This window comes from Camelina sativa, chromosome 13 (genome assembly GCF_000633955.1).
Source record: "Camelina sativa cultivar DH55 chromosome 13, Cs, whole genome shotgun sequence".
In the NCBI taxonomy this organism is placed as follows: domain Eukaryota; kingdom Viridiplantae; phylum Streptophyta; class Magnoliopsida; order Brassicales; family Brassicaceae; genus Camelina; species Camelina sativa.
Window position 1 is genome coordinate 2,466,394 of NC_025697.1, and position 27,618 is coordinate 2,494,011.

Consider the following 27,618-nt stretch of genomic DNA (forward strand, 5'->3'; position numbering starts at 1 on the left):
CATGCTTACACTAGGACTAATTTTAACTACATATGGTTGAAATCGTAAATGGGAAGGTTAGGACCATAATTCTTTTTTGACCTATGATATAATGTTGATTTCAAGATTCTGAGGCGGATTAAGCAGTTTCATTAAAGCAACCACACAGGTATGTCTAGATCACTCGAGTCAACTGACATTGATGTATCAATGTAAAGCATCCCCAATTGTGGAGCATAACATGTCCAGAGACTTGTAGATGAGAAGGAAAAGGTCGGAAGAATAAGGGTCTTTGGAATCAACCAATTTAAGGAGACTAGTCAGAGACTGAGATTTCATAAAGTGAAGATTAAATCCAGCAAGCCAGCTAAAGGAAGGATCCTTTTAACAGATGTTAATGCACTTCCTTAAGATATATCTCATATTTTATATTTTGCTTTTATTTTTTATTCATTTTAGGATAAATAGTTCACTTGAAATTATTATGCAAATATTTTTCAATTTCTATTCACTTATTAAGATTATTCTAATCATATATCATTTGTCAGTATATAGTTAATTAACATATATGTAATATGTTTATATTAATTTATTAAAATCAAATTACTGTGAATTGTAAATATATAAAAGTTAGGTTTTGGTCCACTTATACTGGTATAATTGTATCATTTCCATATGATTTTTATATATGACTTTATCAATCATCTCGGAAAAGCGTCTTTAGTTTTCGATTAATCATCTTGAATAATATTTATTTTTGTAATGAATCTAAATAATATAATAAATAATAGGTAAGTTTTCTTGCATGTTGGACAGTGAAAAAACTATTGAAGAAATTAAGAAAGCTATAAAACCATAATTGAGGGAAATTTTTTATAATTTTTGTTCAAGTTTGGAAAGATACTTATTTAAAAGAATATTTATGTAATATAAACTATTAAATAATTACTTTATTCAATAAATTACTAAACTTCTTTAAAAGTACATACAGTAAAAACTCTATAAATTAATACTCTATAAATTAATAAACACTATAAATTAATAAATTTTGCTGGTCCCAAGTCGGGCCAGTGTAAAAATTGACAATACGATAAGATAATAAGATAATAATTTTTTCGAAATCTCCTTATAAAATATGGTCCCAATAATATCATAAATTAATAATTATGTAAATTTTTTTATATATATATACTGATATAATAATGTATGTTTCTCCTAAAACTCAATTCTATAGAACAATTGTAATGTTGTATTTTCAACCTATAATGATATCTCTAAAATATTTTATAACATGTCATACAAATAATTAAATTTAAAGTTTTAATTTTTAGATATGCATCATTTACAATTTGATAATTTGACAGATTATTAAAATAGGAGAATTGATATTATTATTCATAGATTTGAATTTATGTGTCTCATGTGTATAAGTCAATTTGTCTATAATATTTGTAATTTATTGTAAATAGTGCTTTCTAAATATTACAAGTTCAATTCCCTAAACCATAAAATTTATAACATCCAAAAGTTTAATCTTATTTTGCTATAGTTGTTCCAATTCATAATTTTTTAAAAAATAAACAATTAAAAATATATCTATAAATTAATAATTATTAATTTACACTATAAAATAATAATTATTAATTTATAGATAAATTAATATCACTATAAATTAATAAAATGTCTTAGTCCCAACATTATTAACTTATAGAGGTTTTACTGTATATAATTATATTTTGTTGTATTAATTTCAAACCCAGCATGAGTCATTATCTGGTAAAAAAATAATTGCGCTGCCTTTTACAACCGAATGCTTAAAAAAAATACATGACATTTGCTTTGCTCGTTTTGGTAAAGCACCAATTTTTGATGGCAATAATTATATAGAAGTGAAAGACTTTATATTGTTATCCCAATTAAAGTTTTTTTTTTTTTTATAGATTAAAGTTAAAACTATGATAAGTATTCACATGTAAAAGGTTTTTAACACATAAAGCAAGTTTCCAACATGCTTAACAGTAGGACTAATTTTAACTGCTTAAAGAGTTTAACTGTAACTTGTATATAAATTTGACTGAAATCGTAAATGGGAAGATTAGAACCATAACTTTTTTTGTTTACCTATGATATAAGATAAGTTGATAACTACATCTCTGTGCCCAATAATCAAAACGACGATCTCACGTAATGGGCTTAAGTAATTAAAGCCCATTAACTTTTGACAATAAACCGACCCATTAGTTTAAAAAAAAACAAAACCCTAACCTAGCTCGGAGTTACTTCACATCCTTCTCTCTCTCCATCTTCACATCTCGGTCTTTCTCACCGTCGTCGTCTGATCGCTTAAGAGTAACCATGGTTCGTTCTCCACCGCCTGAGTATCCGTTTTTTCTTAATTCACAGTTTTCGTTTCTTATATATGGTGAGATTTCGATCTCTGACTATATATTTCTGTGGTTTTTGTTTGAGTAACAGCCTCAGGGAGATTACATAGAGCAACACAGGAAGAGGTATGGACGTCCCTTCGACTACTATGAGCGCTTGCGCAAGAAGGAGGCGCGTGAACCTCACAAACACTCCACCAAGGCTCAGAAGGTTCTCTTATTTCTTCTTCTTCTTCTTCCATTTGTTTTTTTTCAAATAATTTTAGCTCCCCTTTTTTTAGCTGATTCATCTTGTGGTTTTTGGGTTGAAATTGCAGTCTCTAGGTATCAAGGGTAAGATGATTGCTAAGAAGAATTATTCTGAGAAAGCTCTCATGAAGAAAACGTAAGTGTTTTCTTTTACTTCTCTGAGAATGTATCATTTAGGTCAAAAGATGTTTGATTACTAGTATGATGGATTGGTAATAGTTAGAAGAGTCATTGTGGTTTATGTATGATGAAATTAGCATAAATTTGCTTACATTTTTGTTTTTAAATTTGGACACAACAGATTGAAAATGCATGAGGAGTCTTCATCAAGGCGTAAGGCTGATGAGAATGTTCGGGAAGGTGCTGTTCCTGCTTATCTTCTTGATCGTGAAGAGACCACTCGGGCCAAGGTTTGTTTTTTTTCTTTTTGGATTTTCTATAATTCTGAAGCTTGATGAGGCATTACATTAACAAGTGTGGTTTTGTGGGTGGTAGGTTCTTAGCAACACCATTAAACAAAAGAGGAAAGAGAAAGCTGGCAAATGGGAGGTCCCTCTTCCTAAGGTGATATATCTCTCTGCTTTTGTATTTGTATTTTTCAGTGTTTGCAACTCTAACAAATGGGTAAAGCTCAAATTCATCTCTCTTGGCAGCTAATAGCCCTTTCCTCTTACAGGTCCGTCCTGTCGCTGAAGATGAAATGTTCAGAGTGATCCGATCTGGGAAACGGAAAAGTATGTATCTGCTTGTTTTGTTATTACTTTGTTTAAACACGCCTTATCATATAGAGGCTATTGATTCAGGAATTGGCCCTAAAACATTGATTGAGTTTACTTTGTGGATTGATTTGATTCGTTCTAAATAGTCTGCTTACAACTATGTCAATGCTTTTTGCATCAACTACAGCAAAACAATGGAAGCGGATGGTTACAAAAGCTACATTTGTTGGACCTGCTTTCACAAGGAAGCCTCCAAAGTACGAGCGTTTCATCCGTCCATCTGGTCTGCGTTTCACCAAGGCCCACGTCACTCACCCTGAACTAAAATGCACTTTCTGTCTTGAGATCATTGGAGTTAAGAAGAATCCCAACGGTCCCATGTATACATCACTTGGTGTCATGACCAGGGGAACAATCGTCGAGGTCAGTCCCCAAGCTCTATACATATTAAGGTCTCACTTATCTCAGCTATGCTAATATCTCAATATGTGAATGGATTTTCAGGTTAATGTGAGTGAGCTTGGTCTTGTTACACCAGCTGGGAAGGTTGTTTGGGGTAAGTGTGGACATATATACTGTCTGACTTTTGTGCAAACTGTAAAAAAATGTGTTGGCTGTGCCTTAACTCTCTTTGTTTTGACTTCAGGGAAATACGCTCAAGTGACGAACAACCCCGAGAATGACGGATGTATAAATGCCGTCTTACTTGTGTAAGCAAATGTCCGGCAATGTCAGAGAAGTATGGATAGATACAGCGAGGATCATGTTAGCTACTGTCTTTTTTTGTTCTCTCCTGAAACATTTTTGTGCTGTCTTTAAGTTTTTTTTTTGTAATGGAATCGTTAATGGTTCGTCTTCGCATCACATTAACCAGCTCTTGTAGCTTTTTAAAGAATCCTATATAATGAAATTTGTTGCTTCTAATGTTCGTATTACCGTTACTATTGTGAGCTAATTTGCCTTATACTTGGTAAGACTCAACAGTGAGAATAAAATCGAAAGCTAAATAAGTGAAAAATAACTTACATATCTTTACTTCGTCGCTAGGATTGTACACCATACCTGTTACTGACTGCTTCTCACTGCTGCTGCGTCGGGGGAGACCGAGAGATACGAGAGTTGGTGTTTTAATTTGCTTTGCTTATAGAGTTTTTTGGATTTGCAGCCTATATAGTCTGTAGTTGTAGCCTATATAGATTTGCATCAAAAGTTATCAGTTTATCACACGGTGATCAATTGTGCATATAATTGGAAACATAAGTTCCTTACAAGTAGTGTTTTTATTAGAACAATTTTATAAGCCAAGGCACAACAAGAAATACAACAGTGATACAATAAAGCTGGTGAAGCTTCTTAAAAGCTTATCTATCAGCTCGTGCTTGGTAAAGCTATGGCTGCCAATGGAGGATCAAGTACTTGAAAAAGTCCTGAAGACAGCCTTCTTGTGAGGTCCTCTGCTTCAACTTTGGTAACGTCAGCTCTCATTCCGATATCAGTAGCGTATCTACTAGCACAATACACACCAATCGCTGTAGCCGCCATTCCATAAACGTTTGTTGTAACAAGCCGCATCGGCGTTGACAAAACCGCAGCAATTGGTCCACCTATAATCGAGACAGCCTGACCGCTCTGTCCCATTGTCCTTCCTTCAAGAACCAGTAATCCGGTTTTGCAATAAATAGCGAAATCCTCACAGTTGTTCTTGAAAACGTCGTAGCATCCGAACCCGTTTTGAAGGAGGTGTTTAGCACGGTGGACAACTATGTCATTAGGGTCAGAGACAGCGAGTGTACAGGTTCCTCCTCGAGCTTTGGCGAGGAAGTGTGCAGCGTTAACAGAGTACTCAAACCGATACAAAACACCACCGGCTAGGAAACAGTTTAGGCATGAGGAAACAACGCCGTGACCTTCGTTAGGTGGAACGCAGGTTGGACAGTGAGTGTGGTTTCGGGATGGACCTGAGCTGACTAGTATGAGATCAAGAACAGTTCCGGTTGCAACTTCTTGGCCTCGTCTAGTGAAATGGATGACTCTATCATCTCCAACATAAACGCCTACACAAACAAATTTGTGAACCATGGAAATATTAGTAACTCAATCCCAACATTGGTGGATCACCCTCAAAGCTTAGCTAGCACAAGTGAATCAAGCAGTTCAAGAAAGATCAATATCGACTCTAATAATATCACTTCAAGTGATCTAAGTTTAAAACATCAAATCCTAATTCATTGAACAAATTCTCACAAACCCTAAGTTTTTTTTTTCTTTCTCAAATTGAACATTGATCAATTCGACATTTAACATTAAGAAAAATCGAAACTTTGAAAGAAAAAAATTGGGGTTTGGAAGAAGAAGAAAAGAAGCAAACCGTGATGGGCATAGATGTAAGCAGTCCTCCAAGAGTATATATGATCCCCAGGTTTCAAAGTCGATCTGTCGATCCTGTTCTTACACAACAAAAAAACAGAAGATTTCGTGAGAAAACGTAAGATGATGATAAATTAACAAATTCTCTGGGAAAATCAAAGAGAGAGGAAACGAAACCTGTTGGAGAGAAGCCCCATCTAATGAATGATCCAAGAAGAGACGAAGCTGTGACACTCTTATCCTCTTCAAAGATACTATAAAGACAAAACGCGAGAGAATGACGAAATCGTAGTTATTATTATGCTTAATTATGGCTTCCGTTTACTCTCTCTCTCTCCCATGCCTTTTCTTCGTCGTTAAGGAAAAAAATAAAATCAAGAGGAACACAGAGAGAGACAGGGGGGACAGGTGTGAACCGCGTGGACATCGCGTGGCATCCTTTCTTGTTTTTTAATAAACTGGCCTGTTTGGATAAATATTCGATGGGCCTTTGATTTCCATGGGACTCATATCGTATCATATCCAAACCAACATTCTCTTTTACTTTTGTTATGTTTTGATGTGGGCTAAAATTAAATTTACTGCACAATTTAATAGAGTCAAATAACCAAGTTTATTTGTGAAAAGAAAAAAAGTCAATATTCAAAGTTTTGATATGTTTGTCAAAGTCTTAAATAATAGATATATTGATTAAAAAGACAGATATATTGATATGTTTGCCCAAAAAAAAAAAAGATATATTGATTATAAAAAATAAAAGAAAATTGTAGTCTATGGAGATCTGGTAATAAATGGGTGTAATTTTTATGACAAAATGTTCAATAATTTACCATAGGATCTACAGGATATTCTAATATGTATTTTCATTATCCATTAATAATGATATTTCAATATATTATCCAGTGATATATCATGTAAGTGGTAGTAAGAAGAAAGATATTTTCTTATCCTAAATTTAATGATTAGTCAAAGAAAAAAGAGATAAGATATAAAAGTAGATTCTTTAAAATCCTAATCTAGTAAATAAGTTGAGTATTATTCTTTAACATATAAGATTCAGTTATTTTTTTTTTTTTTGGTAGAATAAGATTCAGTTATTGTTAGTAATAAATTAATAATACTGATTAAATTAGAACAATATTATTTAAAATAAAACCCAGAGAAACCAAATAAATAATAATGGTTAATGATCATATTATAAAAACCCACAGAGGAAATTGGAGTGTATAAATATATTGATTCATCGGCTCGTCTCATCATCTCCTACTAGTAGTAAGACCAGAGAGAACGTAACCGAAACAGAAACACATTTCTCTGACTTTATAACTTTCGCTTTTTTAATCTTTAAGCGTGTGAAACGTTAAAAAAAAAAACAAAATAAGAGTAAGAACCTCAATAATAATATCATCCGTACGCTCTCTCTCTCTCTCACACTCTCGAGTCTCCATTTCAATACAAACCTTTTCAGATTCTCCAGAGATTTACATTTTCTTTGGCGATTCTCTTGGAAAATTTCGATTTTTTTTTTTTTTTTTTTNATGATGAATTAGTGATATACCAGAAGACGAAGAAGAGAGGATCGAATTCGATAGACTCGTGTTCTTGATTTTGATTTGTGATTCAAAATATGGATCCGTCGACTTCGAACAGCCGGAAACAACCGATTCTCCGTCGAAGTCTCTCGACGCCGTCGTTATGTTGCGGAGGATCTACGACGGCTGAGTGTTGCGGTGGTACGACAGCGAGTTTCGCGGCTTTATGTCTTTGCGCTCCTTGCAGCGTCGTGAACCTCTTCGTTCTCGCTTTTTACAAGGTTCCTCGAGGGATCTGCCGCCGTATCATGCGACGGAGAAAGTCAGCGAAAAAGGAGCTTTCGGAGAGTGGAGGAGATTGCGATCAGAGGAAGCTGGGTAAAGTAGGGAGTTCGCATTTCGCTGTTCATCCATTAGAGAGCAAAGACAACGACGAAGAGGACGGTTTAGATGATGATGAAGCTGTGATTGCATTGGAGAAGGAGATGTGGAACAGATTTCACAGTGGAGGTTTCTGGCGAAGCCTTTCACGACCTGAAACGACGTCGCCTCATTAGGGGACCCGGGGAGGTTTTTTACTATTCTTGTAGATTTGTTTTCTTAATTGTTAACTGTGTAAAACCCAATGTGATCAATGTTGATAGCAATGATGTGTCGTTTCAATTTGTCTATAAAGCTTTTTCAATCAATCTTGTTTGGATTTGTGACTTTACAAATGTTGCAGAATTATGAAATTGATGATAGATTATGTTATCATTATATAGTTCACGTTTCAAATGAGACAGAATTATATGTATTGTTTAAACCGAAGCCAAACGTTGACTATTAGTAGTATTATTTTTTTGGTTAGAAGGTTCATTTCTAAGGCTACAAAACTTGATAGAGGAATCAACTTTGAAACTTTCTTTACCTTTTTTCTTCTTTTTTTCTTTTTCTTTTAATAAAATGTTAAATTAGATTCAAAAAGAAAATAGTTTTTTAAGATCTTGTGCTTCGTGTTTGCTAAAAATTCATAAACCTTAAACTAAGGTGTTACATAATTCCTGAAACTTCTTTTATCTTTAAAGAGGAATAAGAATTTGGAAATAGAATCTATATATTGAGATGATGATTGAAGAAATAAAACTTTGTTTTTGGATATGGAGAGCTTTCCTTGGACGAGGTAATTATGTTTACACTACAAGAAAACATAGCAGTTTCCGACTGCCAAATTAGTCAGGAAACGGTCGGAAAAAAGCATTTCTAACCATAAACCGATGACAGTAAATCGGTTGGAAATTGCTAGTCGGAAATTGTTTTGGTTGGAAATCGGTCGAAAATTTGTGACCGATAGTAGTGGTTAAAAATCAGTTGGTAATAAACGGTCGCAAATCTGTTGGAAAAACTCGACCGATTACCGAAGGTTTTCCAACCGTTATGTTTTTCGACAAAAAAAAATAAAATATTTGAAAAATTATTTATTTAAAATTTTTGTATAAAATTAAAATAAAATTAAAAAATGTCACAAAAAAATAAAAACTATAAATAGCTAAATAAATCAGGGCATGACAAGAACTAGATATGCCACAACAATCCCTCTGGTAAAGATCTAAGTAAAATTTCTTAAATAAGAACAAATTCAGAAAAAAAAAACTCCAGAAATCCCAGATGTAGATGAAGCTGGAGAAATAGATCTGGATGGGAACTATGGAAGCAGACGACGCAGACGAAATCTTAGAGTCCTATCTTCAATTCCTCTCTCACCTCTTCCAAGCTCTTCTAATAATCTAAAGTTTATCAGATCTGCAAAAAAAAAATTAAAGAAATAAAAATTAAAGATTGTGATATGTATAAGCAAAATCATTAGTCTCAAACATAGTGAAGCAACAACAAGATTTACCATTTGGCTGAGATCTGCGGTGAACATATGTGAATGATTTTGGTTGGAGAAGATGAAGAACAAAAAGATAGAGAGAGCTAGGGTTTTCTTTGGAGTTGTTGCAAAAAGAAAGACTAAAATAGTTAAGTTGGACAACACAAATTATGCCTCACGATGGCACATAAGAATAATTTTGGTCGGGAAGCGGTCGGTAAATACCGACGGAAATTTTGGTCGGAAAGTTTTGTCAAAAATTACCGACCGATTTCCAATCGTTTCAAAAGGTCAGAAATTACTGACCGATTCTCGACCGACAACTTAACCTGTTGGAAAATTGGTTAGAAAATGGTCAGTAAATACTGACGGATATTTTAGTTGGAAAGTTGGTTAGAATTAACCGACCAATTTCCAATCGTTTAAAAAGTTTATAAATAACCGACCAATTTCCAACCGAATTTTGTATTCGTCAATTAACGATTGGAAATTGGTTGGAAAATTTAATGACCAATAAAACGGTCGAAAATTTGGTCGGAATTAACTATGTTTTCTTGTAGTGTTATCCCTACAAAGTAGACCGTCTACTAGGTGAAGATCTCTATTCCAACAACACTATGTAGACCACTTTTTTTGGAGATACGAAAACTAATAATTACAAGTCAAATCACACTCAAAAAGCAAAGCTTAATTTTGTATGATTAACATTAAAAAAAAACAGAAAAAATAAGATTATGTAGCATATTCATGATGCGTGAATCTTATTATAGATTCATGGACTAAGTTAAATGTGTTTGATCAAAAGTTTTGCAAACGTACGTAGTCAGTGTGTGCACTTCTAGGTTATACAATAATCTATGAATTTTTCACATACTATATGATAATGCAAGGAAAACAAAAGAAAGAGTTTTTAGTTAGCTTTAGTGAGAAAGTGGAGAAAAGGCATATTGAGTTTGGAACGTGGCAAACATGCCACAGAACAGTCTAAGTAGGATTAAACACTCTGAAGAGAACAGTGATTTCGACATTAAAAAAAGAGCTAATACTATTAACTAAAACACACAAAACATAAATATTTGAGACATTAGCTAGTTTTGTAGTACAAGACGAACATTGTTGAAAGTGTATTTGATTAAGACGTGGTTTAGTTGGGATCATATAAAGAGAAGGATCCAGTACTAGATTCGGAAGAAGCGTGGGATATGGAATATAGCTGGTATAGCTACTACATATAGGTGTGACAGGATAGGGCTTGAGGAAGAGAGAGAGAGAGAGGGTCACTGAGTCAGGTGGTGAAATAATAAAGGACGTTGAGTGAAAAAGAAGTGAATAAAGTTAAGTAATTAGGGTTTCATGTGAGGCCAGAGTACAGTGTGACTCTTCGTGTAAACTGTCCTTTTCTTTCTTTACCCTTTTCTTCTGTTGTGTGTGTGTGGGGGGACCTTCATTGATTTCACAGAGTTCCTACCACACCACTACTTTTCATCTCCATATTTATTGACTCTTCTTTTATTTCCTCTTTTATCTCTATTTATAAATACAAATTTGTTTAGTTTCAATTGTCTTACACATGAAAATGCAGCTGTGATAAGACAATTCTCCATGGATTTTGCTATGCGTTGAATCCCATGCACCTTGTCTTAACATTAAGGTTTAAAAAATAAAAAATCATACTCTAAGCAAACTTAAACCAATGGAAACTTTGTGATAGCTAGGGATGTTAAAAGTGGGTTAAAACTCAATGGGTACCCAAAACCCATGTTTAATATCGGGTATGCGGACCTGTTTTTTCAGTAAAAAAAAAATAGGTTTAAAACGGGCGGGTATCCAAAATTATAGAGTCTTACACGGGTTTACCCAATAAGAATATGGGTACCCACGGGTTTTTTTCTCTCACCTATCAGATACCAAAAAGACAAAATTTTATATTTTTCCTCTTTGGAAAATCAAAACACGAACCCTGAACCATAGTCCAATTGATTTTGTTTGTTTATGCGTGAATGATTTTATATTTTGTGGGATTTCGTTGGGTCTCAGATCGATTTGAAAACTTAACAATTCCGGTTTGGTTTGATTTTGTTCATGTTCTGAAATTTTCTGAAGTTAGAAGCAGTGCTCGTGGTCTATGATCGTAACTCCGAAGCAGGTACGAATCCTCTTTGATTTTCATTTTCTGGGTTGGTTTTAAATTACAGCCTTTGATTGTGGGTGGAATCAAGTTTCAATTTTGAATTAGCTTTAAGCTTTGATCTGTCTATATAATTTATGGGTTTGTATCGATTTAGGGTTCTTCCATGTGACCCCTTTTCGATTACTTTTCTCTTGTATCGATTTAGGGTTTTTATTAGGTATATAATCTTCTTGACTCGATTCTTTCCAACGGCAATGGCTAAACTTTCACAAGTCTTATTCATTTTTGTGTTTTTGTGTCTTATCGAGTCAGTCTTAGAGTTAAGGTTAGTGATCTTAAGAGTCACTTTAGAGCAGTATAAGTCACAACATCCTTCTTACGCATCATGATCTAAGTTTATCTTGTTCGGAAATTAGTTGGTTTGGTTGATGTGTTATAGAATGAGAAAAACTTGAAATGCTGAGCATTTTTTTCTTTTCTTTTCTTTATAGAATGGATTCACAATCATTGGAGACAATGGCAGCTTTAAATGCTGAGCATGAATATCATGCAATGAATGAAGATGGCCAAGAGGCTGAAACTCAAGGAGGAGCACAAAGTGAAACGCAGCCTACTCAAGAGACTACTACAGACCAAACGGTATTTAACTCTAATAAACGCTTAAAGTCTGATGTTTGGAAAGAGTTTATACCAGTAGAAGGACTAGGAACAGATGGTAAACATAGAGGTCGTTGCATTCACTGTAATAAGAAGATGATTGTAGAAATTAGTCAAGGAACATCATCTGTTAAGCGTCATTTAGCTATTTGTCCAAAGAGACCTCCTGAGCTGAGTAAAAAAAGTGAGTATGATCAGAAAGTAGATCGTGAAATGGTTACTGAAATTATTGTATACCATGATATGCCTTTCCGTTATGTTGAATATGAGAAAGTGAGAGCTAGAGATAAGTATTTGAATCCAAACTGTCAGCCGATATGTAGACAAACTGCTGGGAATGATGTGTTTAAGAGGTATGAATTGGAAAAAGAAAAGGTGAAAAAGATCTTTGCAGGATTCAAAAGAAGAGTATGTTGTACAGCTGATTTGTGGACAGCTCGTGGCACTCTCATTGGCTATATTTGTTTGACCGCCCATTATGTTGATGATGAGTGGAGGTTGAACAACAAGATTCTAGCATTCTGTGAAATGAAACCTCCACATACAGGTGAAGAAATAGCTAATAAAATTCTTAGTTGTTTGAAGGAGTGGGGTTTAGAAAAGAAGATTTTCTCTTTAACTTTGGATAATGCTAAGAATAATGACAGTATGCAGAAGATCCTTAAGCATCGTCTTCAGATGATTAATGGTAATGGATTGTTGTGTGATGGGAAGTTTTTTCATGTCAGATGTTGTGCTCATGTGTTGAATCTTATTGTGTCAGAAGGTTTATCAGTAGCTACTGATTTATTGGAAAATATTAGAGAGAGTGTTAGGTTTGTCAAACTATCTACTTCTAGGAGAGAAGCATTTGCCGCATGTGTTGAGAGTGTAGGGATTATAAGTGGTGCTGGATTATCTCTAGATGTCCCTACACGTTGGAACTCAACATATGATATGCTTGCCAGAGCTTTAAAGTTCCGCAAGGCATTTGTTAGTCTAAAAGAATGTGACAGAAATTACAAGTCATTGCCTTCCGAGGATGAGTGGGACCGTGGAGAGAAAATTTGTGACATCTTGAAGCCATTTAGTACCATCACTACTTATTTCTCAGGTGTCAAATATCCTACATCGAATGTGTATTTTCTGCAAGTTTGGAAAATTGAGCGTCTTTTGAAGAACTATGCAGTTTGTGGTGATTTTAGAGTAGAAGAGATGGCTAGGAAGATGCGGTTGAAGTTTGATAAATATTGGGATCAGTACAGTATCATATTAGCTATGGGAGCTATCTTAGACCCAAGGTTAAAGGTGCAAATTCTTCAATCAGCTTTTGATAAATTGGATCCGAGTACTTCTAAAGAAAAGGTTAAGGTTGTTGTGAAAAATTTAGAGGATCTTTACAAAGAACACAAGGAAAAAGTTTGGACTTCTTCAACTTTCTCAACAACACAAACTCCACTTGATCTTCTTAATGAATCACCACTAGAGGATGATCCGAATTATGTAAGTATTTTTCTCCATTTATTTAGTGTCTTCTTAATGAATGCATGATGTGTTTGTATGAGGTTTGTATTTTTGAATGCGGTTTGTATTTTTGAATGCAGGATGTGTTTGAGCTTGAGAGGAGCATACAAGCTGGTTCTGACAACACAAAGTCTAATTTGCAAAATTATTTGGAAGATCCAAGGCTAGATTTGAGGTCTTTTACAGATATGGAGGTTTTGAGCTATTGGAAAGGCAATGGGTAACGCTATGGTGATTTGGCTTCTCTAGCTTGTGATGTTCTTAGTATTCCAATTACCACAGTGGCAGCAGAGTCGTCTTTTAGCATTGGAGGTCGTGTATTGTGTCCTTACAGAAACCGCCTCCTTCCAAAAAATGTACAAGCTTTGCTATGTACTCGAAACTGGTTACGTGGTTTTGCTGAGTTAGAAGGTAAAAACATAGTCCAAATTTTTTTAAAAAAAAAATTTCATTGTTTTGTTGATTTATATTTTCAAATTACAGGTGACATTGAAGACAACTTTGATGATGGAGCTGAGTGTACTACATCAGTGGCAAGTAGCTCAGGAGTATGAACCTTTTATGTGTTTATGTTTGATTGTTGTTGCCTTGTGAATTTCTAAACATTTTATGTATTTTAACATTGCAAAACCTTTTATGTATTTAACATTTGTTTTTAGTTTTTGCTTAATCTAATTAGAGTTTATAAACTTTTGAAAATTGTCACAGATATAATAAAATACACAAAATACATAATATAAATCATATTTGTTTTTGGTATAGAAAAGCTATAGACACAAAAATACACAATGCAAAATGCAAAATACATCACATGAGACAAAAAAATTCGGGTACCCACGGGTTTACCCACAAGAGTTAAAACCCGTTCGGGTTTACCCACCAGACCTAAAACCCGTTCGGGTTTTTTGAATTTGGGTTTTTTCTGAGCAGGTTTTTTTCGGGTTCGGGCCGGGCCGGGTTTTTTCACCCACCACAATATCCCTAGTGATAGCTGTATCTATTAGCAATTTTGGACTTTTACTCATTTCTTATTTTTGTACTATTCCACAACTGTGATTTATTTATTAATTTTTTTTGTAGATGTGGCCGGTGGGTAAAGAGTACCTTTAAAAATAAAAATAAAAATGTCAATAGACAATGAGTAGTGTTATGTTATCCCATATATCTATCAATGTAATGGTTCTATGATTCTATCTGTCAATGTTCAGATCTTCATTTCCTTAAACACAATTTTCTCGCCGTACAAAGGCAACCAACCCTGTGCTAGCTATAACTATATAAAGGCAAGGTCTGGATACTATCAAAATTTAAAATGACAATGTTGTGTCAGTATAAAGCATGATAACATGTCGTAAAGTTTGAAAAATGGGAGGAAAATATGAAAAACGGTTGATTCTATATATATATGTTGGGTCGAGGATAATCCATGACCTAAAACTGCAATCTTGTGAGCTGTAGAGGTGGAAACATATAAAAAGATGTAGAGATTTTATGAGCTCACTGGAAACCTCAATGTTGAATGGAACTCTAGTTGTTTTTATAGTATATAAGAAAGGAGACTTGTAATAATTTTTGTTGTGGAGATCGAGAAGATATTTATAGGCTTTACGTGATCCATAGTCTTTTTGAAGTGTCACTCCACTATTGTTTGTTCATTCAACTGTAATTTACTGTCACGAGTCACTAGAAAATGTTTATTTTGCAAAACACATTAACTCTAAGGACTACAATATCATCTGCTTTAGCCTTTAGAAAGGATGATACGCATTTGTAACTCTATAACTATATGGCTATCCCAAACTTAAAACACTATGATTGATCCCTTACATATTTGATCCCAAGTCAAAAGAGCACTTGCAAAGTTTCAGGGTTAACAAAAAAATAATAATCATCGGAGCTATAACGAAAGAAGAAAAATGGGCCAAAAGGCCCAAATTGAGCCCATAAAAGATAGCAAGATACTCGCTTTCCAGTAAAAATGCTAGACGACAAAAAGAAAAGAGAGAGAAAAAAGGAAACGCTAGTTTAGTGGCGTGACTCATACGCGCAAAGATGGGGGCGTGGTTGTAAATTATTCGATGATGGTCGTCAGTACACAATTCACATTCACAAACCTACATACATAAGATGTTTACGTAGCAAACCGACAGCTTCCTTTTGAAGCCACGCGTTCTTCGGCTTCCTTCTTTCTTTCTTTCTTCTTTTGCTTCCAACTCAAAACACTCACATGCCTCCTTTTTCACCTTTTCCCCCTTCTCTCCTAATTTCACTTTCAAGTTAAGTATATCATTCACACACTTCATTCATTCCCTGTACCAAAATCACACACAACTTTTTCCAGCAACAAAAAAATAAAAGGGTTTAGAGGAAGAAGTACAACTACAAGCCAAGGCCGAGCCGAGTCGAGAGGGTGAGAAAACATCCAAAGTCAGCAACAATTATATAATTTTCTTTTTTTTTTGGGGTGGTCCCATCACCAGGCTGGATCGAAAAGTCGAAAAAACCCCAATACTACTACTACACAACATAGACACACAACCAAACTCACATCTCTCTCTCTTAACACTTTCCACTTGCCATCGCCGACACTTCAAGAAATAGAAAAAGAAGAATAGGAAAACAAAAAAGTAAAACTCTTTCACCATAAAAAAAAAGAAAGAAAGAAAAATTTATTGTTCCATCTTTCTGATAATCGGATCTTACACAGAGAGAGAGCTCCATGGATCGCCGCATCTATGGTGGCTCCGCCGTCATTCATCTCTTCTTCCTCCTAATCTCCTTCACCGCATCATCTGCATTACCCAAGAACACGAATCTTTCTTCCGGGTCGGGTCAGATCAACTCCAACTCCGTCCTCGTAGCTCTTCTCGACTCTCGTTACACTGAGCTAGCTGAGCTCGTCGAGAAAGCTCTTCTTCTTCAGACACTTGAAGACGCCGTTGGTCTTCACAATATTACCATATTTGCCCCTCGTAATGAAGCTCTTGAGCGTGACCTTGACCCTGAGTTCAAGCGGTTCTTGCTCCAGCCAGGTAATCTCAAATCTCTTCAGACACTCCTCATGTTCCACATTATACCCAATCGGGTCGGGTCAGACCAATGGCCTTCAGAAGAATCGGGTCGGGTCAAGCACCACACGCTTGGGAACGATCAGGTCCATCTGAGCAACGGAGACGGTAAGAAGATGGTGGATTTAGCTGAGATTATCCGACCCGATGATTTGACCCGACCCGACGGATTGATCCACGGGATCGAACGGCTTCTCATTCCTCGCTCCGTTCAAGAAGATTTCAATCGCCGTCGTAGCCTCCAGTCAATCTCCGCCGTCTTACCCGAAGGAGCTCCGGAAGTTGACCCGAGAACCAACCGTCTCAAGAAACCAACCGCTCCAGTCCCCGCCGGATCTCCACCGGCTCTTCCGATCCAATCCGCTATGGCTCCTGGTCCGTCGCTAGCACCGGCGCCAGCTCCGGGACCTGGAGGCAAGCACCACCACTTTGACGGTGAAGCTCAAGTCAAAGATTTCATCCACACACTGTTACATTACGGCGGATACAACGAGATGGCAGACATTCTCGTGAATCTGACGTCACTCGCGACGGAGATGGGTCGGTTGGTGTCAGAAGGCTATGTTTTAACGGTTCTTGCTCCCAACGACGAAGCTATGGCGAAATTGACGACGGATCAGCTGAGTGAGCCAGGAGCACCGGAGCAGATTGTGTATTACCATATTATCCCTGAGTATCAGACGGAGGAGAGTATGTACAATTCTGTTAGGAGATTTGGCAAGGTGAAGTTCGATACGCTGCGTTTTCCTCATAAGGTTGCGGCTAAGGAAGCTGATGGTTCGGTTAAGTTTGGTGACGGTGAGAGGTCGGCTTATTTGTTCGATCCTGATATTTATACCGACGGTCGGATTTCGGTTCAGGGGATTGATGGTGTTTTGTTTCCTCAAGAGGAGGAGATCGTTGAATCGGTTAAGATACCGGTTAAGAAAGTTGTTCAGCCAAGGAGAGGTATGTTCTCTTTTGGTCATTGGTCTTGTATCTAGTGTTTGATTGATCCGACTTCAGTAGTCTTTAGTATAGTTTGAATGAGCAATGAGATCTTGAGAATGTTAGTTTGTGTAAGAACAAGGTTAGGGTCCAAGAACGTAAGACGAGTCTAGTAATTTGAACAAGGTTAGGGTTCAAAGAATGTTAGATTAGTCTAGCATAGCGAACTGAATAGATTATGCGTGTTAGGAAAGTAAAGACATATGAGAATATTGGATGATATCAAACCACAAGCAAGAATCAAAGAAGAGTTAAGTTATTTTGTGTGTGTGTTGGTCATAGCCATTAACTAGCTGGCTATTAGCATCTTGTCATGTTTCTTACCTTCCAATATGTTTGTTAGGTTAAAAAAACTGGGTATTTTATTAATAGCTTTTTGTAAAGTACAAATCTAGAATATTATTATAAGTAAGGTTACAATTATGGAGAGATTAGTGTGTGTGTGTGTGATTGTGATTGACTTTGACCTAATAAAGGTGTTGTACTGTTGTGATTGAAACAAACAGGGAGATTGTTGGAAGTAGCATGTAGCATGCTTGGTGCTTTTGGCAAGGACACTTATCTTAGCAAATGCCGGTGAATTCGCAAACCCGCCAAAGAATTGATTTAAACACATTCAACAAGGTTAGTAGGATTTTTGTTTCTTACGATTTGATTGTTCATTGATCCGTTCAAACGATCGCAGATGGTAACATGAATTCATCTCCTTCTCTTTACACACAGCTGATTGAAGGGTTTTGGCCTTGGATGAAAAAGAAAACGAAGAGAGGACCAACAACAACGTTTCAAAGAAACCAATCTTCTATGGAATGATGAGAAGGATGGTGGGTTTGTTGAGTTCTATTTTTCTTCATTTCTTAAATATATATTTTTGGGGGGTGTTTTGGTTTGGTCTTTGGATTATGAATACTGTAATTAGATATATCAATCATTTTTTAATTAATTTGGTGGTGTATGAGAGAGAATGAGATAGTACCATAAATAAAAAAGGGGGAACAAAACTTTTTTTCTTTCACCTTAAGGCTTTGTTCTTTTGGAGTCCTTTGTTTGGCTTTTACTACAGGGAAAGTATAATTCCAGTCGGTATGGTAAGAGAATCATAATTAAATTATAGTCATCACTATGATTACAATGTCTCTTACTTTATTATCTTTGGTTAATCACGTGGATAATGAGTTGGCTGTGGCTGTGTTTTGTTGTTTTGTTGATTATTGGAGGACAAAGCACAAATCTAGCTGTCTGTCTTTGTGGTCAAGTTTCTTGTGAGAAATATCAAGTCTTTGATACTGAAGTTGTCTGAAATATTTGTTTTCTCCATGTGGTCTCTCATCAATGCTCCCTCAATTATTTGTTGTGTTTCCTATGATGCCTTTTTTTTTTGTTCTTCAATCAAAGCCATGACCAATTGTGCCATATTGCATCGTCTATAAACAGCAAAATCTAATAATACCATCCATCACCCTACTAATAATATTATGACCCGTTATTGTAACATTTCACAGTTTTTAAGTTGTGTTTTACCTTTCACAACTGTTTTTGAGTCTTTTGACTTTTGATGACGACAAAACAAAAAACTGCTTTGACTTTTGAGTTGTGTTAACATCACAAGTTGATGTTGGGAATTGAGTAAGAGCAATGAAAGCCTTGTTTCGATTAAAGTCTTGCTCTTTTGATCCAACACGAAGGAACCCACTCGTTTCTTTCTCAGGTTTCTCAAAGTCATCGAAATCTAATAAAACCCGTGTTACCCCGACGAAGATCCAAGCAGAAGCTGCTGCTCTCACGTCACTCTTCAATGAGATTACTGAGATTTTAGGATCGGATGTTGTCAAACCAGATGATACTACGCAGCTCAGATCACATGAGTCAGGACCACCACGATCATCTGTTTCTTGCACGCAAAGTGTTCGTGAAAATGCCGCAACGGAATTTACAGGCGAGAATGAAGAAGAGGCTCAGCAACTTGTTCGTGAAGAAGTCGACGTCAGCCATGTGGTTCATCAGATTACGTGTGTCGTCAGGGAAGATGACGATATGGTTTCCATGGAGGAGAGGTTAGAGAAATTGAGTTTTCCGTTTGAACCGGAGATAGTAGAGAATGTACTGAAGAGGTGCTTCAAGGTTCCTCATTTAGCTCGAAGGTTTTTTGATTGGGTGAAAGACAAGGATGGTTTTTCACATAGAGTTGGAATATACAACACCATGTTAAGCATAGCTGGGGAAGCAAGGGATCTTGATATGGTTGATGAACTGGTTAAAGAAATGGAGAAGAACGCTTGCGATAAAGATATTAGAACATGGACTATTCTTATCTCTGTGTACGGGAAAGCCAAAAAGATAGGGAAAGGGCTGATGGTTTTTGAGAAGATGAGGCTAAGTGGCTTTGAACTCGATGCTGCAGCTTACAATATCATGGTTAGGTCTCTATGTATAGCTCGTAGAGGTGATCTTGCGCTTGAGTTCTATAAGGAAATGATGGAAAAGGATATTACTTTTGGATTGAGAACGTATAAGATGCTACTGGATTGTATAGCGAAATCAGAGGATGTTGATGTAGCTCAGTCCATTGCAGATGACATGGTTAGGATATGTGAGGTATCAGAACATGAGGGTTTTGGTTATTTGCTTAAGAGTTTTTGTGTTTCCGGTAAGATAAAAGAAGCGTTGGAACTGATCCGTGAGCTAAAAAACAAGGAAGTGTGCCTTGACGCTAAATATTTTGAGATCTTGGTTAAAGGACTTTGCAGAGCCAATAGAATGGTAGATGCTTTAGAGATTGTTGATATAATGAAGAGAAGGAAATTGGATGACTCAAATGTATATGGGATTATTATCAGTGGGTATCTCAGGCAAAACGATGTTTCTAAAGCACTTGAACAGTTTGAGGTTATAAAAAATTCAGGGCATACAATTAGAGTTTCTACGTACACTGAGATTATGCAACACCTTTTCAAGTTGAGACAGTTTGAAAAGGGTAGCAACTTATTCAGTGAGATGATAGAGAGTGGCATTGAGCCTGACAGTGTCGCTATCACAGCCGTGGTTGCTGGTTATTTGGGCCAAAACCGAGTAGCAGAGGCATGGAAAGTGTTTAGTAGCATGAAGGAAAAGGGCATCAAACCAACATGGAAATCTTATCTGATCTTTGCGAAGGAGCTCTGCAGATTAGCAAAATATGATGAGGTCCTAAAGCTACTTAATCAGATGCACGCCTCCAAGATAGCTATTAGGAATGATATGTTCTCTTGGGTTATCTCTAGTATGGAGAAAAATGGTGAAAAGGAGAAAATTGAACTTGTAAAAGAGATCCAGAAAAAATGCAATTTCTACTGTCAAGAACAAGCAAACGGATATGACAAAGAAGAATGTAGGCAAGAGGATGAGCTTGTTCAAGAGTCTGATCGTCCACCAGCTTCTTCTTCTGTTGATAAAATAAAGGTACAAGAAATTTGTCGTATGTTATCATCCTCTCGTGATTGGGAGACAACCAAAGAATCTCTAGAAGAATCGACAGTTGAGTTCACGCCAGAACTGGTAGTTGAGGTTCTACGTAATGCTAAGATACAAGGCAACGCTGTTTTACGTTTCTTTTCATGGGTGGGAAAGAGAAATGGCTATAAGCACAGTTCAGAGGCATACAACATGAGCATCAAAGTTGCAGGATGTGGGAAAGATTTTAACCAGATGAGAAGTCTGTTTTACGAGATGAGAAGACAAGGCTGCTTGATAACACAAGATACATGGGCAATCATGATAATGCAGTATGGTAGAACCGGTCTTACCAACATTGCTATCAGAACGTTCAAGGAAATGAAAGATATGGGTCTGATCCCGAGCTCGTCGACCTTCAAGTGTTTAATTACAGTTCTTTGCGAGAAGAAAGGCAGGAACGTTGAAGAAGCCACCAGAACATTCTGCGAGATGATTCGTTCAGGTTTTGTCCCAGATAGAGAACTAGTCCAAGACTACTTGGGATGCTTATGTGAAGTTGGTAACACGAAGGAAGCAAAAAGTTGTTTGGATTCTCTCTGCAAGATAGGCTTCTCAGTCCCTGTGGCCTACTCCATTAAAATAAGAGCTCTTTGTCGAATTGGAAAACTAGAGGAAGCTCTATCAGAGTTAGACAAGTTTAAAGGAGATAAATCTTTACTAGATCAGTATACTTATGGAAGCATTGTTCATGGTTTATTGCTGAGAGGAAAGTTACAAGAAGCATTGGCTAAAGTGAATTCCATGAAGGAAACGGGAATAAAACCCAGTGTTCATGTCTACACATCTTTGATTGTTCACTTCTTCAAGGAGAAAAAGCTCGAGAAGGTTCTCGAGACATGTCAGGAAATGGAAGAAGAAGGCTGTGAACCTTCAGTTGTTACATATACGGCAATGATCTGTGGGTACATGAACCTGGGAAAAGTGGAAGAGGCTTGGAAAGCATTCCGCAATATGGAAGAGAAAGGGACTTCACCAGACTTTACAACATACAGTAAGTTCATAAACTGTTTGTGCCAAGCAGGCAAATCTGAAGATGCGCTGAAGCTTCTGTCCGAGATGCTGGATAAGGGTATTGCTCCAAGCACTATCAATTTCCGGACAGTTTTCTATGGGTTAAACAGAGAAGGCAAGCAGGATCTTGCCCGGATTGTTCAACAGAAGAAGTCGGCTTTAGTAGCACAGCGAAAGGTATCCACATGACCTCTCTCTCTCTCTCTCTGACAAATTACTGTAGTTCTGTATCAATGGATAGAACCTCATACAAATGGATCAAATCAAATATTTTTCTTAGCAACGAAATCTGCAAATGCTCTTATTACAAAGTCCTCTGTTCTATATAACTAAACTAAAACATGAAGCGAAGATACTGTAGTTATGAGCCATGATGTGTTGTTCCCTTCAAATGTAACCGCTAAGGCTATGAGGCAAACATATAAAAAAAAAAGTTTTCATTTTAAAGGAGGACTACTTTGCCTCATAGCTTCTTCACAATTTCTTCACAGGCTCGTTCGTAATAAGTCATTCTCTGTATGCATTTTACAGCTTCATCAAACCTCTGGCTTTCAAACGCTTCGACAAAAGAGTCAGACCACTGCTTCAGTTTCTCTTGAACCTAGAGGAAAACAACAAGATCACATCGATTAGATCAGTTTAGTGTATTCAACCAGTGACCAACGCTGCAGGTTTTAAGGTGTTTGGAAAGCTAACAAAGTTAACGAAAGACCAAGGCATCTGAAGGAAGCAAGATTAATCAGGAATTTTTCAAGGTACCTGGGATTGGATCTGGTTTAACGCTACTGAACCATCTGCTTCTGATATAGCCTCTCTGAGTTCCATAATCTAAACACCATTTTTCAATGAATAAAAACTAAGTGAATGTGTTTATTTATATGACTGACATGTATATGAACCTTTACGGTAGCAGAGAAAGCTCAAGACTAATATTTTGCAAGTGAATCCCCTTACCTCCATTAACAATGTTGGATCTGTTATTGTTTCTTCTTCATTGACATTTACGCCACTCAGCTTCATCTACATAACCAAATCAAATAGTTTCAGAAAAAAGACTGCAGCTTTTGAGAATCCTTAACACGCAATGACAATAGTGAAGAAGAAGCTCTTACTATATATATTGCTCTTGACAGCCGCTTGGTTAATGTCCGACATGCTTCAGTCACCTTTGCAGACTGATCAGCTGCGTAATCTCTTTCTTTCTGTTAACAATCCAAGAAGCAAAAGCTAAGTTTAAGAGAAGATGAGTAATAATAACATCAAAAGAGAATGTACACAGACAAAGAGAGACCTGTGATTTGTTGTGAACTAAATCAGGATGTAGCTTCTTTTGCCAATCTTTGTACTTGCCTTCAAGGCTTCCAGGTTCTATCTCATACTTCTTCTCCCTAATTACAGAGAGAACAAGCCAAAGACGTTATTGAATGAGAAATTTCTAAACCCAAATTCAAAGGTCTCATCTTTTACATGATCTAATCAGCTAAATAATTGAATCCAACTAAAAATCTAAACTTTGGATCAAACCCTAGTTCTAATTATACTTACAAGCCAAAAATCTGAAAGTAATCGACTGAGTCATCAACAGGTTGAATGCTACGGCATGAGTTACAGAACAAAAACGCAGCTTTCTCGCCACAGTTCCAGCAGCCGGAGCTTCTCTTCCCGGCTCCAGACTCCGAGCTGAAAAATTTCCCGGGAAATCGGAGTCGACCCGCGAGAGCCTCAGCTGAAGAAGAATGATGTTGCAGAGACTCGCGACGCAATTGGGTTCGTGATTGAATCGTAGCGAGCGGATTACACCGTGAAGTTGAAAGATGTGTTCGTCTGAAAAGGGTGGAGAAGGACGCCACCAGCGTCTTTGTTTTCTTCATTACGAGATCGTAGCAGGCTTTGGCTCTACAGAGATCGTTGTGTTTGTGTCTCTAATAGAATCAGACCGACTTGATTGGTTTAGTGTAATTATGTCTTTAATCTTATTTTTACCCATATTAAAAGCTTATAATATGATTTTAATGTGTATGGAAAAAACACTTCATCATGTGTAATCTTTTTATACATGACTGTTTTGCAAATGTAGAAGTTCTAAACAGAGAGAAACCAAAACACAAACTACGAAAACCCCTAAAAATTTAAAGAAAGAGATGAGGAATGTTTTTTCATAAGTTTTGCAAACTCCTTCTTTAGTCTCTAGACTCTCTACTCGGCAGGAGCTGTGAAATCATAAAAGAAACAAGAAGTTTAATATCCTTTGGTTTTCAACCTTTTGATAAACAACTTAAGTTAAGTATGTTTAGTACCTTTGGTTTTTTACCTGTTGGCTGTTGCAGCAGAAGATGGCTCGTCCTTAGGCTTCGTTGTTGGGAAGGGGATAACCTCCTGCAACAAGATTCAGAACATGGGGGAGTTAAGACAATATATACTATTACACTGGATTTTTCCTAACCTATTCAGGAAAAAGAAGAAGAGAGGGACCTTAATGTTCTGTGAGTCGGTTAGTAACATAGCAAGCCGATCTATTCCCATTCCCCAACCACCTGTAGGAGGCAATCCATATTCTAGAGCCGTGCAAAACGACTCATCAATAGTCATAGCTTCATCATCTCCAGATTGTCGATCCTGAAATCATCAAGGGTTTCAAACTGATAATACATACACAACGTTGAGCTGTGGTGATGGATTCAAATATATACCTTGAGCTGATCAGCAAAACGTTGCCGCTGTTCCACAGGATCATTCAACTCGGTGTAGGCATTGCAAAGCTGCAGCCAAAATAAAACAGTTTAGTTTAGAGGAACTCTACTTAACCAAAAAAATAGGTATATATCAAAGATTCATCATATATATATAAAGCTTACTTCGTGTTGGTTGACGAACAACTCAAATCGTTCAGTCAAAAACTCGTTGGATCTGTGAGATTTTGCCAATGGACTCATAATCTTGGGTTGGTTCATTATGAAAGTGGGGTTAACACATGTCACTTCCAGAAAGTGTCCAACAAGCTGCACAGTGAAAACATTGCAGATATCTTAAATAAGCATATGAACTGATCACAGAACTTCCAATTCATACTATTAGAGGATAACAAGAACATTACCTTATCCAACAAACGAGCCGTCGTCTGAGGAGGTGGGCATCTGACATTAAACCTCTCACATGCATCAATCAGATACTTGTTAGCTTCCTCGCTAGCCAAATCTTTTGGTATGTTAAGGTTGGCCATCTTCTCTAAATCCACCATCATGTCTATCCTCCTATAGAAACAAAGAAGATTATGAGTTCATTCCCAAAAACATATGTTCACCAAAAAGAGCTCTGTCCTGATTTATCAAAACATTTGACTAACCTGAATGGAGGAGTGAAGTCTATTTCAATCGGCTCCTCATCGTACCCATTAGCATGATACTTGATTTTGTAGCCACCTGTTAATTCCTTCACCATACCTGCAAACAAGAAGAAAAAATGTAAAGTTTGGTTTCAAAACGTAAACATAGCACTCAGTGCCAGTGGAAGCAGAGGTATTAGACATTACCACTGAGCAATTCCTCAGTCATCTCCATCAAGTCATTGTAGTCTGCAAAAGCCATATAGAACTCGCAGGTGGTGAACTCTGGATTGTGTGTCATGTCAATACCCTCGTTTCTAAATTGCTTTCCAATCTCGAAAACACGGTCAAAACCTCCAACAACAAGCTGCTTGAGAAAGAGTTCTGGTGCGATGCGCATGTACATCTTCATATTCAGATCATTGTGATGTGTCTCGAATGGACGTGCAGTTGCTCCACCAGCAGTAATACTCATCATAGATGTCTCAAACTAAAACAAAGTTCACACACATTAGTATCAAATTTGCAAACAAACTGAAACTAAAACAAAAAAAAACAAGGTATGGGAAAAGTCAATGGCGTACCTCAAAGAAATCAAGATCATAAAGGTATCTTCTAATGTACTTGTTTATATTACCGCTGGTATTGAGGACTTGGCGGACCTCATTGTGCAGTATCAAGTCAAGGTAACGCTGGCGATAACGAGTTTCCTGACACAAATGAAATAAAAGTATCAAATCATATGTTACTTACCGCCCAAATAGAAACAGATTGGTATTGAATTAAGCATTCTAAACTCTAAAGAAAAGTTGTAATGGTTACCTGATCTTTAATAATATATGTTTGTGGATTTCTAGGCTTTCCTGGAACCCAGTTTTCAGTATTCTGCAGAGGAAATGATTAAAAAAAAAAGGTTAGTGTAAAAAAATGAGACGATTCAAAAAAAAGGTTTACTCAACTATATTAGCCACACCGAACCTTAGGAGGAGCCTTTTCACGAGGATTTTCCTCGGTTCCATGACGAGGCTTTTCCTTCATCGGCAACGTGTGAAGGCAATGAGACAACACAGTAAACGATCTTGAGAAGATACTTAGCTCTCCCACGTTAGTTTTTCCTGGAGATAGGAGGACAAATATGTATGTGTTCAGATAAAGGTCACAAAATAATTAATATGCCGTAAATAGAAATAAAGAGGTAGTAAACCTGGAAATCCAGTGACACCAATAATATCTCCACGCCTAACAGTAGCATGGAGCCTGACAAACTCAGCTTCATCTAATTCTGAGTAACTGAGTCATATCACAAAGAAACAAAACAAAATTCTAGTTAACCTAGATAAACAAAAAAGAACAACTTGTAAGGGGAATAAGTAAAAAAAAAAAACAATTAGTCACCTCCTATTAGCCACAACTTGGACCTTAGAACCACGATTATGTAGATCATAGAAGAAAATCTTGCCATAAGATCTCTTGCTCATTATCCGTCCTACCAGAAAAAGCAAAACGGTAAACAATAATATTTTCCTTAACAAACTTCATATATTGATGGGTATGTAATGTATAATACCGGCTAGAGAAACTTGGTCGTCTTCAACATGTTCTTTGAGGCTTAAACTAGTATACTTTTCAATGAATTCAGAGTTTGACATGGACACAAAGAACTTGTGTGGGTATGGATTGTTTCCCTTTTCCTTCTCTGCTTCAACATACCTCAATCTGTTCTCAAAGTATTGCTGCAAATCAAAAACCTCGTTTGTCACAACTCACAAACCATAAGATAGGGAAAATAAGAAAAAAAAAAATTGTAACTTTCTAATGAGAGCTTACTTGTTTGGCCTTTTCTTCTTCCTCACGCCTCCTCTGTTCCTCCCTCTGTTCGTTCTCCAAATCCCTATTAGCAGCAGGACTGCAAAATTTCACATCATCAAATCCGAAAACCTAGAAAAAATAATAGATAGAACTGAGAAGCATCCCAAGAAAAAGAAAACCTACTTTTCTACGACGGGTTCAGCTTCAGGATCCATGGCCAGATCGATGATCACGAAATCAGATGAAATTGGTCCGCTGTCGAAGGATATAAAACGCTTCTCTTCAGTGAAACCTAATGACTATAGAGAGGTTTCAGGAATTAATATTTGGCTCTGACGATAAGAGGTGGCAAAGAGATCTAGGCTTTATTTATATATCTTCCAAGGTGGGTTGTCTAGTCCTTAGGGTTTCCTTTTTCTTGTTGTCCTTTCACTTTTGTTTGGCACTTTTAGTAAAGTAAACTATAATAAAACTTGGAATTCAAATTACATTCGCATTGAACTTCATTATTTTTTTTCTTAAATTGAATTTCATTATTAAAAAGATCCAACTTAAT

General features: G+C 36.5%; 6 protein-coding genes across 7 annotated transcripts; 4 read left to right on the forward strand and 2 right to left on the reverse strand.

Moving 5' to 3' along the window:
* Positions 2,227 to 4,255, forward strand: LOC104734643 (ribosome biogenesis protein NSA2 homolog). The gene is made up of 9 exons (XM_010454259.1): positions 2,227 to 2,337; positions 2,455 to 2,574; positions 2,681 to 2,748; positions 2,914 to 3,022; positions 3,108 to 3,176; positions 3,289 to 3,346; positions 3,519 to 3,754; positions 3,836 to 3,887; positions 3,978 to 4,255. Exons 1-9 carry the CDS (start codon positions 2,335 to 2,337, stop codon positions 4,043 to 4,045), a joined length of 783 nt encoding a protein of 260 aa, XP_010452561.1. The 5' UTR covers positions 2,227 to 2,334; the 3' UTR covers positions 4,046 to 4,255.
* LOC104734645 lies at positions 4,542 to 6,067 on the reverse strand. Its single transcript, XM_010454260.2, has 3 exons — positions 5,876 to 6,067; positions 5,700 to 5,773; positions 4,542 to 5,385 (listed from the first exon to the last, which is right to left on the reverse strand). The coding sequence occupies exons 1-3, from the start codon at positions 5,893 to 5,895 to the stop codon at positions 4,700 to 4,702; spliced, it is 780 nt and encodes a 259-aa protein (XP_010452562.1). The 5' UTR covers positions 5,896 to 6,067; the 3' UTR covers positions 4,542 to 4,699.
* On the forward strand, positions 6,975 to 7,901 carry LOC104734646. The gene has a single exon (XM_010454261.1). The coding sequence runs from the start codon at positions 7,326 to 7,328 to the stop codon at positions 7,785 to 7,787; it is 462 nt and encodes a 153-aa protein (XP_010452563.1). The 5' UTR covers positions 6,975 to 7,325; the 3' UTR covers positions 7,788 to 7,901.
* Positions 15,909 to 18,443, forward strand: LOC104734647 (fasciclin-like arabinogalactan protein 17). The gene is made up of 3 exons (XM_010454262.2): positions 15,909 to 17,389; positions 17,935 to 18,052; positions 18,152 to 18,443. The coding sequence occupies exons 1-2, from the start codon at positions 16,093 to 16,095 to the stop codon at positions 18,006 to 18,008; spliced, it is 1,371 nt and encodes a 456-aa protein (XP_010452564.1). The 5' UTR covers positions 15,909 to 16,092; the 3' UTR covers positions 18,009 to 18,052; positions 18,152 to 18,443.
* Positions 18,539 to 22,876, forward strand: LOC104734649 (putative pentatricopeptide repeat-containing protein At5g06400, mitochondrial). Its single transcript, XM_010454266.2, has 3 exons — positions 18,539 to 22,108; positions 22,463 to 22,528; positions 22,687 to 22,876. The coding sequence occupies exons 1-3, from the start codon at positions 19,064 to 19,066 to the stop codon at positions 22,738 to 22,740; spliced, it is 3,165 nt and encodes a 1,054-aa protein (XP_010452568.2). The 5' UTR covers positions 18,539 to 19,063; the 3' UTR covers positions 22,741 to 22,876.
* On the reverse strand, positions 23,881 to 27,414 carry LOC104734648 (lysine--tRNA ligase, cytoplasmic-like). Of its 2 annotated transcripts, none has more exons than XM_010454264.2 (16): positions 27,246 to 27,414; positions 27,081 to 27,159; positions 26,821 to 26,986; positions 26,649 to 26,739; positions 26,458 to 26,543; positions 26,232 to 26,368; positions 26,076 to 26,138; positions 25,838 to 25,963; positions 25,461 to 25,743; positions 25,275 to 25,371; positions 25,026 to 25,182; positions 24,787 to 24,930; positions 24,622 to 24,690; positions 24,404 to 24,547; positions 24,243 to 24,307; positions 23,881 to 24,141 (listed from the first exon to the last, which is right to left on the reverse strand). In XM_010454264.2, exons 1-16 carry the CDS (start codon positions 27,275 to 27,277, stop codon positions 23,982 to 23,984), a joined length of 1,899 nt encoding a protein of 632 aa, XP_010452566.1. In that variant the 5' UTR covers positions 27,278 to 27,414; the 3' UTR covers positions 23,881 to 23,981. The 2 variants fall into 2 exon arrangements, with proteins under 2 accessions (XP_010452566.1, XP_010452567.1); XM_010454265.2 differs by having other exon boundaries at positions 23,918 to 24,141; positions 24,229 to 24,307.